An 18,095-nucleotide genomic window follows, 5' to 3' on the forward strand; every position below is an offset into this window, starting at 1 on the left:
ACCTGCTGCCATGTCGGAAGCTTTGCCCCTCGAGAGCCAAAAAAAAAAACAATCAGCTGCAACCACTGTGGAGTACATCAGATTAAATGTAAATTCTGCACTCAGTCGTAGGCTTTTTTTTCTCCTTAACTCTGTGATAACATCTGTGTAAGCACATTATTTCCCCTCATGAATATCTTGCTGCCTTATATTAAAGACCAAATACTACTGCTTACCTTTTATGGGTTGTTTTGTCACAGAAGCAGAGTAAATGTGCATCATTTCACACTTGGGATTAAATTACAATAGAATTGTGAAAAAAACTGAAACATCTTCAATTAAAATAGCAATTTTATTTAACTAATTTGAGTATTTAAAAATAATTTATCAGGATGCTAGGATCTTTTAATAATAAGAATCAAGATGTCAGAACATGATTTGCTGCTAAAACGAGCAGATTATCCAAAAAAATGAAAAATAAACTTCATAAGAAAAGGAGCTTAAAGTTAAAAAACACAAAACCTTGACACCATTTAAACATTTTACAGCTTTGCTTTAGGCAGGTAAGCATGCTTTATCTTTAAAACAGACAGACGTCTTCATACATAGAAAATATGACTCGAGCCTTTTTTTTTTTAACATTATTTAGCAGACACATATAGTGTTGTTTTCTTCAAATAATTAAAAAGTGTTATCTGTGTGATGTCATTAACACTTTTTCACCAGGCACCAAACCTGCCTGCAATGAATTATCCAACAGAATGTTCGAACGTCTTGTCTCAACACCTCCTCATGCTTTCAGCTCCTCACCACCTTCATGGTAGCACAGACGCTTTAATAAATAATTTGGAAGGGTTAATTCCCTGTAGTTCCACTTTAATTTAACATCCCAATTAGTATAAATGGGGTTGTGACTTTCTTTTTTTTTTTTAAACCTATGAAGCACCTTGTACTACCATTGGCTCTATTTTTGGTTTATGTAAGTAACTTTTGTGGCCATTGATCTTTTGATGTCACAGATATCAGAAGTCACGGTCCCAACCAGAGAACTCTTCCTCTGCCTTCGTCTGATCAAGAGGAAAACGGTCAAAGTTGATGTAGCAGGGGCCCTTAAGGAGAAGAAAACAATAGTTAATAGTGGATGTATTAAATAAAGTAATATGCAGTCCTGCCAAAGCATGACTTATTAATAGTAGCTGTAGCCTTCAGCCTGTTTCTTCTTTGTATAGTCAATTTTTCTTTGTCTTAAATGTGCTGAAAACTTTGTGACGTTGAGTGATGTTTTTTTACTTGAATGTACTAAATGTATTTATTCGAAAATTCTCTAAAAAGTATGTCCCATTCATCTTTGTGACAAAGTGTGAGCTTAATTAGGGACCGATTTCAATCTCGCAACAGAAAATACTACAGCACTGAGACAGCACAAATAAAGGTGTTCCATAAACTTTGTCCAAGCAATCTGAAGCAGTCTGAATACTGACTTACTGAATATTGAGAAACGTTATGGTAATGCTTGATCTAAGCATGATCTTTAATACTGTTGACCCTTGAATTATTTTTCCCCACGCTGAACGATGTGTGAGATTATCTGTCATGTCCTTTGTTGGTTCTGATAATATCTGAAAGGCGGTCTCTCTCTTCTTTTTTGGCTCACCTTGCGTATGAGCCGGACAGTGGGTGCATCAAGCTGACCCATTCGCAGCTTGTGCCAGTTCATGTTGCTGAACCACCTGGAGGGATGAGATGAAGGAGAGACAAACTGATAAATGACTTCAAATCATTTCTCAAAATTTTGTTTTTAAAACTCTTTTTTAAAGAGAATAAAATAGATCGGCAGGTAAATACTTCCAGCAAACATTCAATAATTCTTACAATTCAACAATCAGATTTAAGAAATAGTTACAGCAACCTGTGATGTCGGACATCTTTGATTCCATTCTTGGTGTTTCCTAACCTCTGACCAGGTCTGGGTCTGCAAACAAAAAAACACAGAATCTCATTCAGACAAATGATGTTAATTCTGTTATTAGAGGGATTTTCATTCGGAACATATCATTTTCATTTGAAGATATTTTTAATTCATGCTCTACATTATGAGTAACTGTAAGACAGGCATACAGTAGATACCTTTTAATTATGCATGCATAAAACAAGATGAGATCCTAATCCAAGTTATTTAGGCAATATTTATATTTATTTATTTATATTTAATTTGAAGGTTGATGGCAATTTGAAATTTGAATCACAATGCTATCAGTTTGTTGGTCTCACCTGGACAGTTTGTTGATAATAGACTTGGCGGCCTCACTCAAGAAAGGTGGATACTTGATCACTCCATCCAAAATCTTAGCATAAATCTTCTGAGGCTCAGAGCTTGAAAATGGAGGGCTGATAAAGATAAAAAGAGAGAGATATTTTTATATATTTTTTGTGGCCTGACAGTCAAGTGCTGTTGGGTTATCTAAACCAATAAGCCCACTCACTGGATGCAGATATCAGTTATATTTCTCTGCTGCCATCTGCTGGTCCCCAATGAAGCTTTATTCACCCGCAATGTTTTTTTCTCAATCCGCAATTATTTTTTACATTCTCTTGACATGAAAGTTCTTCTTTGCTTTAAAACTAAAATTAAAACTATTTGTTGTTTTTTTTTTTTTTTTTTGCTGATTGTTTTCTAGACAGCACAAACGCTTAGTCTATGAGTATCAGTGTTGACATGTATCACCTTCCAGCCAACAGCTCATAGATCAGGATGCCGAGGGACCAAAAGTCAACTGCAAAGTCATGTCCTTGGTTTTTGATGATCTCTGGGGCCATGTACTCAGGAGTACCAACAAATGAGTATGTCTTCTCACCACGCTCCATCTCCTTTGCAAAGCCAAAGTCCACCTGCACAATGACACACACAAATAAAGTGAAGCGCATGATTTGCAAGACAGCCTCTTTTCTTTCAAAAAAACCCCAAGAAAAAGCACAGAGACTCATAAAACCGGACACACTTGCACATAAAGCAACTCACCAGTTTGACGTAGCCCTTAACGTCTAGCATCAGGTTCTCAGGCTTCAGATCTCTGTACATAATGTTCTTCTTGTGGAGATATGCATAGGCCTCCACCACACACGCAGCGCAGAACATAGCGATGGGCTCCTGGAAACGCCCTCTGAAAATCACATAGATGTTAGAGGTTTAAACACCTCTTCATCAGTTCTGGATTTGATATGCTTCAAAGTAAGTTTTCTTCATTACTGTCACTTTAAATGGATGCAACTTCAGTGTAAATAAAAGCTTTTCTCAAGATGTAAAAGTTGCAATGAATTGAGTTTCCTACCAAGAACTGCACTTCTAAAATAAATCTTCCTTTCCATCTTTTCCAATTACACTAACAAATAAAGCACGTGTTTACCCCATATTCTACGCAAATAAGTGGATATAATTGTAACTTTTGTCTGTGTTTTCTCACACTTCTTTGAGTTTGGTCCAGATCTCTCCTCCAACACAGAACTCCATGACCATGTAAATGTATCTGTTGTCTTTAAAAGCTGCATGAAGCCTAAAAAGAAGGAGAACGGAAAGAATTGAATTAAAGACCAGCTAACCCTCCGAAGTTCTCACAAAGGATACTTAGGATTGTGTGTTTCAGTTTACCTGACAATGAAGTCACACTGGATGGCTTTAAGGATCTTCTTCTCAAAAAGCATGTGCTCCTCCTGTCTTTTGGCAACAATGTGCTTCTTACTGACTTTTTTCATGGCGTAATATGTCCCATGATTTATTGTGGTCATCTTAAAAATGCCAAGAAAATAATCATCATGAATCTATGATTATTTATCCAGGGATATATTCATTGTGCGAAAAGGCTGTTTCTGATTCCTACACAAAAATAAAGTGTTTGGAGTTTCAACTTTCAACTTTATTGGAAGCAAATAAATTTTTTTCTCTGAGTTAGAAACTAAAACTTTGAAGGTTCTTGAATTCATTTGTACATTTATATATTGAATTCAGTCCAATCATCGTACTCCATTCCCTCAGTCTTCACTACCTCTTGTTCTCCCTCTTTGGGATTTTCTTACAAGACAAATGTTAAATATTTACATCTGAGCCAAATTTTAAAAACATTGCTCCGAACTAAAAGAAACAACAAGAACTCCAAACAGATATTGGTTAAATGCCATTTTCAAATAAACAAAAATAAACTCACCAGCTCAACACGACCAAACCCTCCAACTCCAAGCGTGACAGGATCTCCATGAAAGCGACCCTCTTGATACAACACAGGAACCAAATCCTTAAACCTCAGACTAGACATGTGACTGCAGAGGACACACAAACAGCAGGAAAATATTTACATGAAAGAATTTCATTTCTTGGGATACATATGTATGATTTACAGTGCTGTGTCTCTCAGTATCACTTACCTGGACTTTTCTGTTGCTTTTGCTTCCTGCAGCATTTTTGAGCTGGAAGTAAATACCAAATAAGAGTCCAAATTAGCACATAAATAAAATCAAAACATTGTTATGTTAAAATGTTATCAAAGCAGAGGACAAGATGTTTAAGTAAATAAGATTACAACTGTACATACTCGTCAAACAGCTCCAGGTGTTCTACAGGAATTGTCTCTTCAAAGACCCTAATGAATGTCATTGTTAGTCAAACTGAGAAGTGTGTGAACGTACACAACAAACAGTGAAGTTAATGAAAGCAACACAACAGCAACAAAGGACTTATAGGCTGGATGAACTTTCTTCAGGCTCTTCCTCTTCAGGAGAAACAGCCGTCACTGCAGGGTCTGACTGAACCGAGCATGACCTCTGTTTATACTCAGAATTGAATGTTGAATTAGACTCACTCCTTGTCAATGGAGAAGCAGGTTACAGGGCCGTCAGCAGTGCAGGTAGCAGTTCTCAAGACTTCCCTGGAAGAGAGGAAACGTTGCTAATGTTGGCCAGTCAGGAAAAAAACATTTCATTATGGTACCTTTAAATTTGTTGAGGAGTCAGTGGGATTGACCAAAGTTTCAGATGTAATAACAAACGTTGCATTAGCTGTTTTAATTTGCTTGAATCTAGGTCTTAATGACAATCCTAACGTGACAAATTCTGAATTCCTTAAGTAATTGTAAATGCCTGGTCACATTAAAAGGATCAACAGCAGGTAATAGAGCCCAAATGTCAAGGAAGATAGAGCAGCAGAGGAAGGTACACAGAGCAGTGAGTGCTGCACAGTGCTTTAACTAATGCCCTCAGGCTTGCGTTGCCATGGTTACCTTATAAGGGCCTGTTCCCCGAAATGTTCCCCTTTTCCCATCCGACGAATCTGCTTCTGATGACCATTCACGTTCTTCGTTACCAGGACCTGAGGAGGAAACACACATAATTTAGAGAGAATGACATAGAGAACCATGGAGAAAGTATATGACCTGTTTGCAGCAGTACATGTCAACAATTAAATAATTTCTGCGCACAATGTGTTGTGGCATTACCTCTCCTTTGAGAATGATGTAGAATGTGTTTGCCTCTGCTCCTTCTCGAACAATAACATCTTTGTCCTGGTACTTAACCTGAGAAAAGCAAGAAAACGACTTTACACCCTGCAAGGTTTTGTGAACAAATAGTACAATTTTTAAATTACGTTAGTAAGGTCCATCCATGATGCATCGACGTTTAAAAGTTTTTACATCTCAATGTGCCCTTTAGGGAACAAACCTCTTCCATTGAGTCAAGGATTTTGGACAACTGGACATCATTCAGGTCCTTCAAAGTACGAGACCTGGGACAGCAAACTAATAGTTGTTAGAAAATCCATTGAGTCATAAAAAACAACCAATTTTCTTTCATTGTGCAATCACATTAGAGGAAAAGTCTGGCACTTCCGTTAGCATTGACAAATACTGTAGCAATGACAGCAGGTTAAAATCTCTATACCCGCACATTCTTAAAAACTCACGTTTTCAAGAAGCCCATCAGCTGCTCCCTCTTCTTCTTGGACTTGTTGGTTATGATCGTCCTGTAGGTCTGTCGCTCCATGCACCACAGACGCACTGGTGTCTTCGCTGCAACAGAAGATAAGACTTAGAAGTTCCTCATCAACTTTACTATCACTAGAAAATACCACACAAGGTTAGTTGATGATCAAAGTATGCATGCACATACATATATGATTTAAAACTATATCTATCCATCCATCCATTATCTTCTGCCTATATGGGCCCATGTCATGGCGGCAGCAAGGAAGCATACATTCTTCTTCACAGCAATGTTTTACACCTCCCTCTGCAGGCCATCCATGGGCAAAACGCAGGGACTAGCAAAGGGTGTCATCCCAGTTAGAGAGGAGAACCCAACAGAAAAGCTACAAATAGGAGGTAGCTATAGGCATCCTAATCAGTTATCTTTGACAATTCAATTGGCTCTTTTTCGATTGAAAGTAGAAGGGGTATCAGTGTACTCCCTGTAGAGTAAAATCAGTCTGGCCTCTTGTACTCTGGATCTCATTATTTCTGTCATTAGATTGGCCTATATTGATCGACAAATTCATCCGAATCTTTGCCTCCTGGGTCAGCTCCCTCTTCACTTCAAGGGTTCGGTACAATTTCCTGATGCTGCATCAACCCATCCGTCAATCTCACAACTCATTGTTCCCTCAGATTTAAAAGAAATCCCAAAGGCCCTTGAACACCTTTACTTCCCCTCACTCTTCAACTTTGGTATCCATGTGGTACTGGAGAACTGTTTTCACCTCCTGACTCTTCTCATAGTTTACCAGAACTTCTTTATGACAGATTGAATTTTGTTTTCTTCATAGCTTCCCCAGACCCAAATACTGAAGCTCTTAGAAACACCTGGCGATAGGAGGCCTTCTTTCCAAATGATTCCCTTTATTTAAAGAAAAACTCTCCAAATGATGTCCTTCAAAAAGCTTACAACACAAGGGCTGACCTTTAACAGTTGCTGTCCGTTTGCAATTATACAGGATGGCCAACTCCCCAAACACATCACCAGTGGTTAAAGTGCGGAGGTCCCGACTTGCCTGTGTGACTTGGAGCTCACCAGCTAGAAGATGGAAGGAAGAGAAATTAGATTTATGCAGAAAAAGACTAAAATATTCTTTGATATATATTCTACTACCTAACACGCAGCCATATAGAGAAACAAACATCCACACACGCTCAGGCATATTCCCACCTGCTACTATGTACATGCTGTCCCCTTCAGAGCCTTCTTTGATGACATCCTCTCCAGGTTTGAAGTCAGATACCACTAAGAGGTTCACCATCATGGCGGTTTGCTCGTCATCGAGTCGGCTCAGGAAGTCATTCTTCTGGATGGATTTGACAATCAGATTTGTCTCACTGTTGATAAGGAGGGAAAGAACTCATTTTTATCTCAAGGATTGAACGCTTAAAGAGCACACTCATTATATGCAGTATGTAACCAAAGGCTGACATTTGCAGTAAACTCAATGAGAAGCGCCACAGTGGCAAAGTAAAACCCCTGCAGAGTCTTATTTTCATAAAAATGAACCCTCACCAGCATTACTGCAGTACTGATTACCAACCTGTCAGTTTTCTTCACCCTAGTGTGTGTAATTTCTAGGGTCTCAGGGATTGGTTCATGGGCGATGACAGCCGCACGGCTCTTCCTGACCTCCGGTTCAATCTCATTACTGCTGCGAGTAGGAAACTCTGAAACAGACAAAACTGGTTAATGCTGTTAATGGCTGCCATGTTACATCTGAATGTTAAATCAAAGGCCACCTCAATCATATGGGTTAGGTTTAGGTGCATGTTAAATTCTTACCTAGATCATGGTACTGACTCTGCAGATGCTGCAACAGTTTTTCTTTCTCCTGTAGTCGTTGTTCTGTGATATAAAAACAAGAAAAATATTTGCCATTACAAAATCTTTAATTTCTTGGGATGCACGCCTTAGCAGAACACAAACACAGCAGCCCACTCTGGTCTGTGTGTCAACAGCTACCATCCTAATGTCTTCCTGCACAGCAACAAATATGTAACGTTGTAATTATGCTGAAATTAAATTACACTCATCATTCATTATTCCTTATTACTAAGGATATGTATCTCTTCACATTGCAATATGACATCTGGATGTAGGTTAAAAAACAGCTTGACTACAACTAACTGGGATGTTGGGTGTGGTCTGATATGTTGCTTAGTACATTTTTCTTAGTCATGGTTGCACTTACCGAGGTCTTTGTTTTGTGTTTGCAGCTCCTGGTTGATGAGACATTGCTTTTCCAGCTGCTGCTTCAGCTCCTCCAGTTGCCTCTCCATGACTAAAGCGAAAAAGAAATCTCAAAAACTAAACATATAGGTCATGGAAAAATCAACAAATTGCCTACAACACAGTCAATGGGGAAGAGGTAGGAATGGTAGGCTGAAATAATGCTGCTGAACTCAGCCATAAAATAGCAAACAAGCTGACATGTATCGCCCTAGATATTGTATTATAACTGTGTGAATCTATGCCTTTTTCAGTGGCAATGAACTTCTCTGCATTGCATGAGATCAAGAGCTCCACTGAATTATGCAGACTAATGATGGACAGTCAACAGGGTGCTTCAGAAGTCTGTCACACCCCGCAAGCCTCTGCTAAGGATTTAAGGCTAAGGACCCCTGCTGCTCCTTTTGCCTGCAACAGTACACAACCTGTCAAAATGGTACAAAAACCTTCTTTTTACTTTCTTATTGCTGGATGTGAGCTCATGTGCTTGTTTATTTAGTTAACATGTATGTACATGTATGTACATGTTAACTAATAAGCATTGCTGCACATGGTAGGTTTGCCATATACTGCATCTAATGTAATCCATTCACAAAATTCCAGGAAATGTGGCCTCCAAGCCCTTTAATTAAGCTGGTAATGGAAAGCCATTTATGCCTCTATTGACAGGTCAAACATTACAATCAATACAAACAAAAAGACACTGGTTACAATATCCTGGACACACACACACACACACACACACACACACACACACACTCCAGTAAATCTAGAGTTGGAGGAGCTGTTTGCCTGTCATCACTCATCACGTGACCTCAATCCTGGCGGCCTCACCCTGAACATTGGACACTTGTGAGATTAGACATGATGGTAAAGTGAATCATAAAGTCCCTGACCAACCAAAAATGTATCCATCATTAAAGTGAGCTGTTTCTCTACCACTGGAAAGAAGATTATACTAAGAAGAAATTTGATAAGAAAATCGGGCCACTGAAATTTATTGCTTTTGCCTTCTAATAACACTAATGATTCACTATCAAAGGAGGAAACAATGTGAAAGCAGTGCACCTGCTGTGCCAGCAATCAATAGACCTGCGTTGCAAAGACAAAACTTAATGGTGCGTCAGTACTGGGAGCAAAATGACAAGAAAACAAAATTGTTGAACCACACTAACAAGTCAAAATTGTCTCAGGGGTGTTTTTTTAACCTGTCACCTGTGCAAACACCACCTGTAAACTCTGTAAACTTGTACATTTCCAGCAATAAAGTAAGACAGAGAGGGCTGATTAGGATGATAGCTTTTAGAGCCTGATGGTCAATATTTAATAAAGTAACCCAATAAATCCAGTGATATGCTTTCAGCCCTGTGGAGGCTGGGGTTAAAAGAGTGACCCAATATGTTGTTGCACACTACTTGCTGGTTGTGTATTGGCTGCCACAACGTCTACAAAAGATATTTCAAGTACATTTCAAACTAAAACGTGAGACATTCGCGGTTATGCTTGGAACCAAAAATGTACATTATTGAGATGGGAGAGTGTTATGGTAAATAAGCAAAGGCAACGTTAAGGTGGGGGAGGTGTTTTGTTGGCTTTTTAGATGCACAGCAGGAACATGATGCTGGACTGATCCCCATTTCACTGATACAGGTGGCAAACTGCACACGCCATACCACCTCAGTCATTACTTATTCATGACCAAGTGTAACTACAGCTGAACTCCCAAAAGATGCTTTGAAATAGAAACCTAAAGGGAACATGCGTCTAGACTGGTGGTGCATTAAGGATGCTTTTTTTTCACTAGATATTTGGGTTTTCTAGCACATGCAAAGTATAACATTTAAACACATTTACATGTGTATAGAAATGAATGGGCAAGCTACAGTGAAGGTGTTTCATTGTTCACAAGTTTATGAATCCTTGTGATGAATTATTAATTTTTAGCACAGACTTAACACACCTGTCTTGATGCCTTTTTACATGAAATCCAACTCTCTGACACACACCATGTAATATGTATGACAAGTCACACTCACCTTCAGTCTGTGTGTTGATCACGAGAAAGGGTGACAGTCCGTTCAGCCTATAAAGGCCGCATGGATCATGAGGGCCAAAAAATCACCCTGGACTGCCAACAAGATCCACTCTCAGTTGTAGAGAAGTGTTTGCCTTCTTTCTGCTGGACACCCAGACTGTCTATAGAATGGACACACCTGACCTGATACAAGCATGCAGGCATTACTTCTTCTTCTTCCACTGCACACTTTCTCAGCTTACACTGCCATGTCTGCTCCTTGGATTTTACTTTTTACTTACCTCCAGCTATCTCTCATTCTCAATCTTTCCCCTTTTCTGTCTGTCAATCTCAGCTGCCCTGGTGTTGAATCATTGACTATAACCTGAGGCTCCTCCCATCACACCAGGTAGAGGAATACAGGCAAGAGGAGGAGGAGGATAGACTGGAGAGAAATTGGGAGTGTAAAATCATTGCTGAGCGAGATTTTTTATGTTTGATGCATTGCTTTTTCTGGTTATTCTCAAAAATAATGTTGTTTTTTACTAGTAAACATAGATGTACGTTCCCCTAGACATTTTTATAATTTCACTGTGTCATGATAACTGAACTGAGTGTTAGTTAGTATTTAACATCCACCTAGCAAATAGTTTAAATGTAGCTTAACTGGAACCTCCTAGCTTACAGTTATAGCGGTCTAAAATTATTGTTATATAAGTTCCACATTACACTGGTGTGGTTAATTAGCTAACAGTAATGTCAGCATGAAGTGGTGAAATGCTAAGGTTAGCTGTCTCACTATAGAACAAATAAATACATGTAGTTCTAACTTGACGTATGGCCTTATAGCACTCAAAATTTAACTTCCACTTAACTTGAAACATGCATAATAATGTTTGTTAGGTTCCTGATGTTAAAGGCTACTTCTTGCAACCTGAAAAACAACTGTAGGAGACAACATTGTAGCAGAGCAGCCATTAAGCTTCCCACCCTCACCAAGAAACACGCTGCTGTGCAAATACAATAAACAGTCTACCACCTTGATATTTTTGTGACAAAAATATCCTCGTTGACTTACACTCACACTGCTGTCAGGTGAAGTTGAAAAAAAAAAGTTAAAGCTAACAGGCTAAATTTGTAGATTACATCTGCAGGACTGACAAAGTGGACATGGCACTGACTTTCTGTGTTTCCACATGCCACCGGATATTTTCCATGCAGCAGCGTCATTAAATGAATCTGAATGGGGCTGAAGGGTTAGCATTGTGACAGAGGGCGTGGACCTTTATTGTTCACAGTTAATTATTGATACTGTCTGGTTACTCAATAACATAAATGACCCCACAGCTCAGAGATTTGACAACTCAGATTTCAGCTGTTAAACTGAGGGGAACTCAATGATAGGCTGAGAATGTATTATGACAATTTTCCATTTGAAAAAAAAAATATATATACATGGTAACAAAAACAAACCCAAACAAACTCAGACTTGTGTTGCTATTGACTACAACCACAGGAATAACTTCCTGTTTTCAGAAATCTTAAAATGTGATCAAATGAAGATGTAAAAATCAACCACCTAACAAAGATTTGTATTGTTCACATCATTCTTTATTTCATGTGTCATTTAATGAAGAAAAACCTAAATACATAGTTCATAAATCCTTGAAGTCTTGAAACAATGTAACTGATACTGTAAAAACACTATGATGGTGGTTACCGCTGGCACAGAGGTAAAACTAATAAATAAAGAAACATTTGTTCATAAAACAATCATTTAAAGGCAAGTGAACAACTGCAAACAGCCAAAAAGTAATTGAACCCAATAAGGCAGCAATAAGAAACCTTTCTTAATATCAAATCATGTCTGGAGTCACAGCCTAAACCAGCTTCAAGAATCATATACATAATGCTTCTGGAAACACAGACAATCATAAAACAAGATACCTTGTTAAAAAAAAATGTTCAAGTGCATTCTGGTGATTTACAAACACAAAACACAGCTTAATATCAACAGATTTTTTTTAAAGATCTTCATTTCACGCTCACATTTTCTTAAAAAGTCCTAATATCAGTGCTCATATTTCTGACAAATGCCCCAAAATCTCAAAAATCCTCATTCAAAAGTGGAATCAGATATAAATGTGCATAAATGTCAAAACTGAAGGCAGATGAACGCACACTAAACTTTATAACCACTTTCTATTTTAAATGATTGACAGAAGCTTGAAAAGTACTCAGAGTACCACACTGAACTGTAACTGCCGTCAGCCCAAATTTTCTCATTACTCCTCCGTAATTTTACATTATTTACATTGCAGCCATTATACTTTAAAAGCAATTACAAGCAAACAATAGTTTTACATTTTGCAGGTTTCCATTTAAATAAATGTATCTTACAAATCAATAGCTTTTTTTTTATACATATCCCTGTTATGTGGGTGTTTCCAGCTGAAGTTTGACAACTCTAACAACTCAAATGTTTGCAGGATTACCTCAGAGTATTATATGTTCAGGGCACGTGTATGTAAAGTGTGCATGCAAGGCTTCAACCAGGGTGAATAAAATCCTTTAAGGCAAGTTACACACGTCAAGGAAAACAAGTATTGAAACACAAAAGTAGCAAATGAGGTGAAACAAACTACAAAGCCTCTGTTCTAATGTCCATGATCCATTCATTTCTATCTGGAAAACATTCTTAAATAGTTTCTTAAATCAAAGCACTCATTTTTGATCAGGGAATAAATGTGCGTTCTGTGAATTTAGGACGGCATGTGGAAGGAACAATATGACTTCAAGCAATTTACATTCTATTCACAATTAATACAAAAGCTGTATTTGTTCTTTTTCTACATACAATATTGAGCCTTCACATATCAATTAGCAGCATGATATCAATGAGCTTTTGACTAATTCAAACTGTCTGTGATTGCTAATTACAGACAACCTGAGGGTGAAGAGGTAGATCAGCTTAGCTGCATTGCAATTTAATGATTGTACAATACACTTGGTCATTCTTTGTGCAAAGTTTTCTTTAAGATGACAACATAAATAGCTAAGCAATGCATTATATTTTGATGCATTTCATTGCATTTTTTAGTGAGGATGCCAGTGACTTTACATTCTCTTTTGCACCTCCTGCTATGAAGCAGTCATTACCACACAGAGGAACAGACTGAAAGAAGATCAGCTAAGCTTTTCTTCCTTAATGCCACAGGCTTTGGTGATGTCCTGCGGGTGCTCAAACACAGCTTGGACAAACTGACCAAACACACGCTCCATATAGCTCTCACCGCGGGGAAACAGACCCTGCAGGAAGGCGATGTGCCCGCCATGGGCCGTCAGCAACAAAGCGACATTTGGCAGACTCTGGACGATGGTCAGGGGGAAGGCTGTGGGCAGGAAAAAGGAGAAAAAAGGCTTGTTCACACTTGCACAATATAATATCCTGAACAACTAGTGAAGTTTTCAGGGTGAGCCGAATCCTTTACTCTGACTTAATCTCCTGTCAGTCTCAGTATGTTTCTGATGTGAGAACACAGCAGGGTATAATTAGGAGAAATCACCTTGAGCAAGAGAGAGATCAGCACACCAACGTGGACTGTATGTATGCAACCACAGCAAGCTCTGCATTTAAAGGGATACTTCACCCATTTACATGAAGCTGTGTATCATTAGAAACATGGTAGTAGTGTTGAATGGTCGTGAATCCAGCCCTCATTTTGGCCTGAGACGAGAAAAATACGTTTTTTTTTGCTTGAAAGTTTTCTTCATGTGATGCAAAAAGTGTCATATTGCATCACATGAAGAAAACTTCCAGGCAAAGAAAAACATATTTTTTTTGTTTCTAATGATACAAAGCTTCATGTAAATGGGTGAAGTATCCCTTTAATTAAACTGCTGCATTCAACTTTCTTTTGTTATATTGTGATTTTGTTGAGCAACACATTATAACAATACAATATACACCATATTTTTTATCATAGTGTCATACAGCAGGCTGTTGCTTTTTCCATCACTTCCATTGATTTAATGTCATGGATGGAGACCCCCTGCTGTGAGGTACATATGTGAACAACCGGCTCAGGAGGATTTTGGGGGCAGTCTCCCTGAAATATGTGAAATTTAAATCCAGTCACATATGATACATTTATGTTTCAGGTGAGGATTCACTCGTATTGGATTTCACATCCATCAAAATGTAATCTGAGGAAGCCTGGAGCAAAATCAAATCTTCTTTCATTTTATATCAACGCAAGATATGACAGTTTGGGTATTAAAAGCCATCTCATGAAAAAGATCAAAAACTGACCTATAACCACAACGTTCTTCTTCGGCTGTCGTGTACTCACCATGTTGGGGAGAGAAAGGGTCGTCCTCAGCGTTGAGACACAAGATGGGTACGGCTGTATTTGGGAGTTTTTTGTCAGGGCTGGCATCATGATAATACTCCACACAGGATTGATAACCGAAAAGCAGAGAGGTGAAGCGTTCATCAAACTCTCGGATAGTCCTTGCCTTAAAGAGAGGGATGAAAAGAATTGTAAATAGAGAAGAAAATATACCAGACATAATGGGAAATAAATGAATACAAACAGAAAGAAATGTGAAGAAGAAGGATACCTTCAAGACATAGTCTATATCCACCACTTTCTCCAGTATCTTCCTGTGCCTGTGAGAATCAGATTTTTTTTTTTTCAACTTCCTTGGATTGTTACACAACACCCACATTTCAGGACTTTATAGGCTACAACTCCTCTAACCTGGTGACAGCTCGACACAGGCCGTTGGTGAGGTATTTGTTAAAGAGCAGCCAGTTGAGTGGTTCTTCCATTGACGCAGAGGACTTGTGTGCATCCCAGGGGACAGAGATGGTTATACCTGCCACCATCCCTGACTCTGTACGTTTACGGCCAAGGTAGTTCAACAGTAACATGCTGCACAGGGTGAATGGAGAGACACAGTCAGATAAAGCAAACATTCATGTGACAAAAAAGTAGCAACTACAAAAGAAATACAGAGAAAAATGATACAAGTTTAAGATTTATTTAAAAATAAAATTAGGATTTTAGGAAGTTTAGGAAGAAAGAAGTCAGTAAACCATCCATCAGCTCACCCTCCCAAAGACACACCAGCACCAAGCACCGGGGCATGTGGGAAAAGTCCTTTGACATGCTGCACTACACACTCAAGATCGGAAGTATCGGCTGCGCAGTAGGTGATGGGCGTCTGAAGCGAGCAGAGGGACACAAGAGAAGTGTTGTGTTTGAACTGCAGAACTGATTAGCCTTAATCTTGATTTCACTCATTGTGAAAAAATCCAATTGCAAAACATCCAAATGAAGTGTAAGAAGCTTTCTACATTTCCAGGTTAAACAACTGCGAGCAAGCAAGCAGGCTAAGGAAGCAATGCATAGAGGATGTGGCGATTACAAAGTGCAAAAGACATCTCGTAAATGACAATAATAAATGTTTGCATACCAATAACTCTTCCCCTCCTACACCTCGGTTGTTGAAGACCACACATCTAAGAAAAATGAAATAAAACAATAATAATACTGACACATTTGATTTATAATGCCCTTTACATTTGAAGCAAGTCTCAAAGTGCCACAAATTAAAAACAAGAGCATAAAAACTATTTTAAGGCTAAAACGATAAGAACTTAAACGTCCATGTTATTCCTTCAACAAAAGTTGTTTAATTTACTGGATGAAACTATTTAGGCTGCTAGCATTTCACTTCATTCTGGCACACAGATCAAACATCAGGAGACAGCTGAGGAGAAACAGACCTGAAGCCTCGCAGGGTGGCCTGTCTGATAGCATGGAGCACATAGGATTGCTGGCTGTTCCCTGTCAGGCCCGGGAGGATCAGCACAGTAGGTCGGGTGGAGGATTCTGGGTAGGTGGCGTTAGCCTTATTGTCCACCCAGTCCAGAGAGATCTGACCCCCATCAACAGTACGGATCAGCTCACTGTGAAAAAAGTGTGGATAACAAATAAATAAATAAGCTCATCAACTTATATTCACATAATTCTATAGTTTTAAGAGTTTATCCTACTTGCGATAAGTGACAGAGGGTCTGGACTTGAGGAGGGCACAGACCAGAGTTTGAAACCTGCCCCCCCAGCACCACGGAGTAGGACTGAAGCGCTCAGCCACCACAGGGCAGTGCTTGTGAAGGAATGCACTGAAGGCCTTGCTGGAAACCAGTACTGGTGTCTGAGTGGAAAAAAATATCATAAAAAGGTCATGAAAACTCAGCTGCATTGTTGATAACTCGTGTTTCTGAAAAAAACAATGAATGCATGCAAAACCAGAAGAGCAGCAGACATTTAGTGAACTATGGAGCTGGGTTTGTGTGTTTGATTTCATGTTGTTTGGCCAAAAAGAACAATTACAGTATGTACCACTGCATCCGGTTTTTTGTTAGAGTACTTTAGAAGCAAAGGACATAGGCTGTTACATTATATACCAAAATACACATTGAATTTGTTTTTATTCTTAAGTTATACCAATAACTTATTATCAGCAAACAGGAAGTAAACCTGACACACGTGTCAGACATTTGCAGGTTCCATTATCTCTAAAACATTCAGTATGGTGTGTATGATGGTGGTGTTATTCAAGGCTCTTTTAGAAACTTGCAGAACACATTTTTGTCATTTGTTTTATTCATTATAAAATTGCCCACAGAATGTTTGTTGTATCATACTATCAGTTGTAAACTATCAATGAATTGTTCATGTCAATTCTTCACAGGGGTAAAAGAACCTTTAGTTAGTGTTAACGTGCCCTCAGATTAATTGAACAAAGTGCAAGGTTAGGGCTGACTTTGGACCAACAAACCATGCCCATTACATTGGCAGATTTAAGTATTGTATTTCTTCCATGAACCTCATGGTAGGGTTTAGCCTATGTGTGAAGAAAAAAAGCAGCTCATGCAAAAACGTGACATTGACGTTTGAAGTCATGAAATAGAGATAGAATAAATACAAAAAGTGAGAGAAAATCACGAAAAAATCCTAGATCTAAAAAAAAACAAAAAAACTAAATAATGTTATAATAATGCTGATTAGAAAAACAGATAGATAGCCTGTATAAAAAATAAATCAAACACAACAGAAATATAAGAAGAGTCAAATAAAATAAAATAAATATTCACACAAAAAGGTGTCCAAACAAAAGCGAGGAGAGCGCAGATGTTAGAACAGCTGGCCTTGACCGCAGTGACTGACCTGACGCTTGCGGCCCCACAGATACAGTGCGGCCGTCAGGGAGCAGATGACCACCGTGTAAGGTCTGGAGACACACTCCCAGTATATGTTCCATAACTCAAAATGTGCTAAAAACATTGCTATTATCTGTTGCAGCTGCAGTAAGAGAGGAAAATGACTCGTTCACCGACACAACGGGACACACAGCTGACAGAGAGACGTTAGTACATTTGTCCGACAACCTGCCTTCATCACCACCACCAGCAAAGAGATGTTTTACTGGGACTCCTCTACTTCAACACATCCTATCGTGTCTGCCGATGGAGATAAAAAAGCCGGCAACCAGTCGCAGGCCTTGTCTAGGGTGTTATCTTCAGGAGGTGGTGCTTCCTGGCTGTAATATGATAACTTTGGATCGTATGTTAGAAAAGATACGTCCTACTGTGATATTATGCAACATAGAAAGTAATTAAGACGCATGCGCAAATCTGTCTTCTTCTTTTTCTATTTAATGCTGTCTCGTTGGCAACCAGCGTGCGTAACCACTGCCCTCTGCCGCACATGTGCCGCTTGACAAGGTATGGCCTTAATATTCTTTTTTTTGTTTTTCACATAAGCCTATCTATATGCATATT

The 18,095-nt window shown here is 38.8% G+C and overlaps 2 protein-coding genes across 5 annotated transcripts; both read right to left on the reverse strand.

Annotated features, from left to right (window-relative positions):
* Positions 1–312: 312 nt before the first annotated feature.
* prkg3 (protein kinase cGMP-dependent 3) lies at positions 313–11,031 on the reverse strand. Of its 3 annotated transcripts, XM_079341601.1 has the most exons (23): positions 10,543–11,031; positions 10,263–10,444; positions 8,189–8,278; positions 7,780–7,842; positions 7,538–7,664; positions 7,165–7,331; positions 6,919–7,032; positions 5,927–6,032; positions 5,686–5,749; positions 5,463–5,540; positions 5,247–5,335; positions 4,830–4,895; positions 4,563–4,610; positions 4,396–4,437; positions 4,179–4,290; positions 3,626–3,762; positions 3,441–3,530; positions 2,999–3,140; positions 2,705–2,868; positions 2,251–2,367; positions 1,889–1,951; positions 1,634–1,709; positions 313–1,088 (listed from the first exon to the last, which is right to left on the reverse strand). In XM_079341601.1, exons 3-23 carry the CDS (start codon positions 8,274–8,276, stop codon positions 1,002–1,004), a joined length of 2,040 nt encoding a protein of 679 aa, XP_079197727.1. In that variant the 5' UTR covers positions 8,277–8,278; positions 10,263–10,444; positions 10,543–11,031; the 3' UTR covers positions 313–1,001. The 3 variants fall into 3 exon arrangements, with proteins under 3 accessions (XP_079197727.1, XP_079197726.1, XP_079197728.1); XM_079341600.1 differs by lacking the exon at positions 10,543–11,031 and having other exon boundaries at positions 10,263–10,508; XM_079341602.1 differs by lacking the exons at positions 2,251–2,367; positions 10,543–11,031 and having other exon boundaries at positions 10,263–10,508.
* Positions 11,032–11,829: 798 nt separating this feature from the next.
* On the reverse strand, positions 11,830–17,951 carry LOC306834684 (phospholipase ABHD3-like). Of its 2 annotated transcripts, none has more exons than XM_079360769.1 (9): positions 17,707–17,951; positions 16,305–16,465; positions 16,035–16,217; positions 15,722–15,767; positions 15,357–15,469; positions 15,004–15,177; positions 14,864–14,912; positions 14,593–14,758; positions 11,830–13,632 (listed from the first exon to the last, which is right to left on the reverse strand). In XM_079360769.1, the coding sequence occupies exons 1-9, from the start codon at positions 17,710–17,712 to the stop codon at positions 13,427–13,429; spliced, it is 1,104 nt and encodes a 367-aa protein (XP_079216895.1). In that variant the 5' UTR covers positions 17,713–17,951; the 3' UTR covers positions 11,830–13,426. The 2 variants fall into 2 exon arrangements, with proteins under 2 accessions (XP_079216895.1, XP_079216894.1); XM_079360768.1 differs by having other exon boundaries at positions 17,482–17,951.
* Between the last annotated feature and the right edge of the window lie 144 nt (positions 17,952–18,095).

The sequence above is a fragment of the Symphodus melops genome (assembly GCF_947650265.1).
Source record: "Symphodus melops genome assembly, chromosome: 1".
In the NCBI taxonomy this organism is placed as follows: Eukaryota; Metazoa; Chordata; class Actinopteri; order Labriformes; family Labridae; genus Symphodus; species Symphodus melops.

What these genes read in the sequence shown, in the direction of transcription:
- prkg3 (XM_079341601.1), bottom strand. Translation starts at nt 8,276, where the DNA reads ATGGAGAGGCAACTGGAGGAGCTGAAGCAGCAGCTGGAAAAGCAATGT. An exon ending in GAGTCAGTACCATGATCTAG is followed by an intron (nt 7,665 to 7,779) that starts GTAAGAATTTAA and finishes TGTCTGTTTCAG; the next exon opens with AGTTTCCTACTCGCAGCAGT. An exon ending in CTGTCCGGCTCATACGCAAG is followed by an intron (nt 1,089 to 1,633) that starts GTGAGCCAAAAA and finishes CTTCTCCTTAAG; the next exon opens with GGCCCCTGCTACATCAACTT.
- LOC306834684 (XM_079360768.1), bottom strand. Translation starts at nt 17,598, where the DNA reads ATGTTTTTAGCACATTTTGAGTTATGGAACATATACTGGGAGTGTGTC. An exon ending in GCTGGTGTGTCTTTGGGAGG is followed by an intron (nt 15,178 to 15,356) that starts GTGAGCTGATGG and finishes CACCCTGTGCAG; the next exon opens with CATGTTACTGTTGAACTACC. An exon ending in ATATAGACTATGTCTTGAAG is followed by an intron (nt 14,759 to 14,863) that starts GTATCCTTCTTC and finishes CCTCTCTTTAAG; the next exon opens with GCAAGGACTATCCGAGAGTT.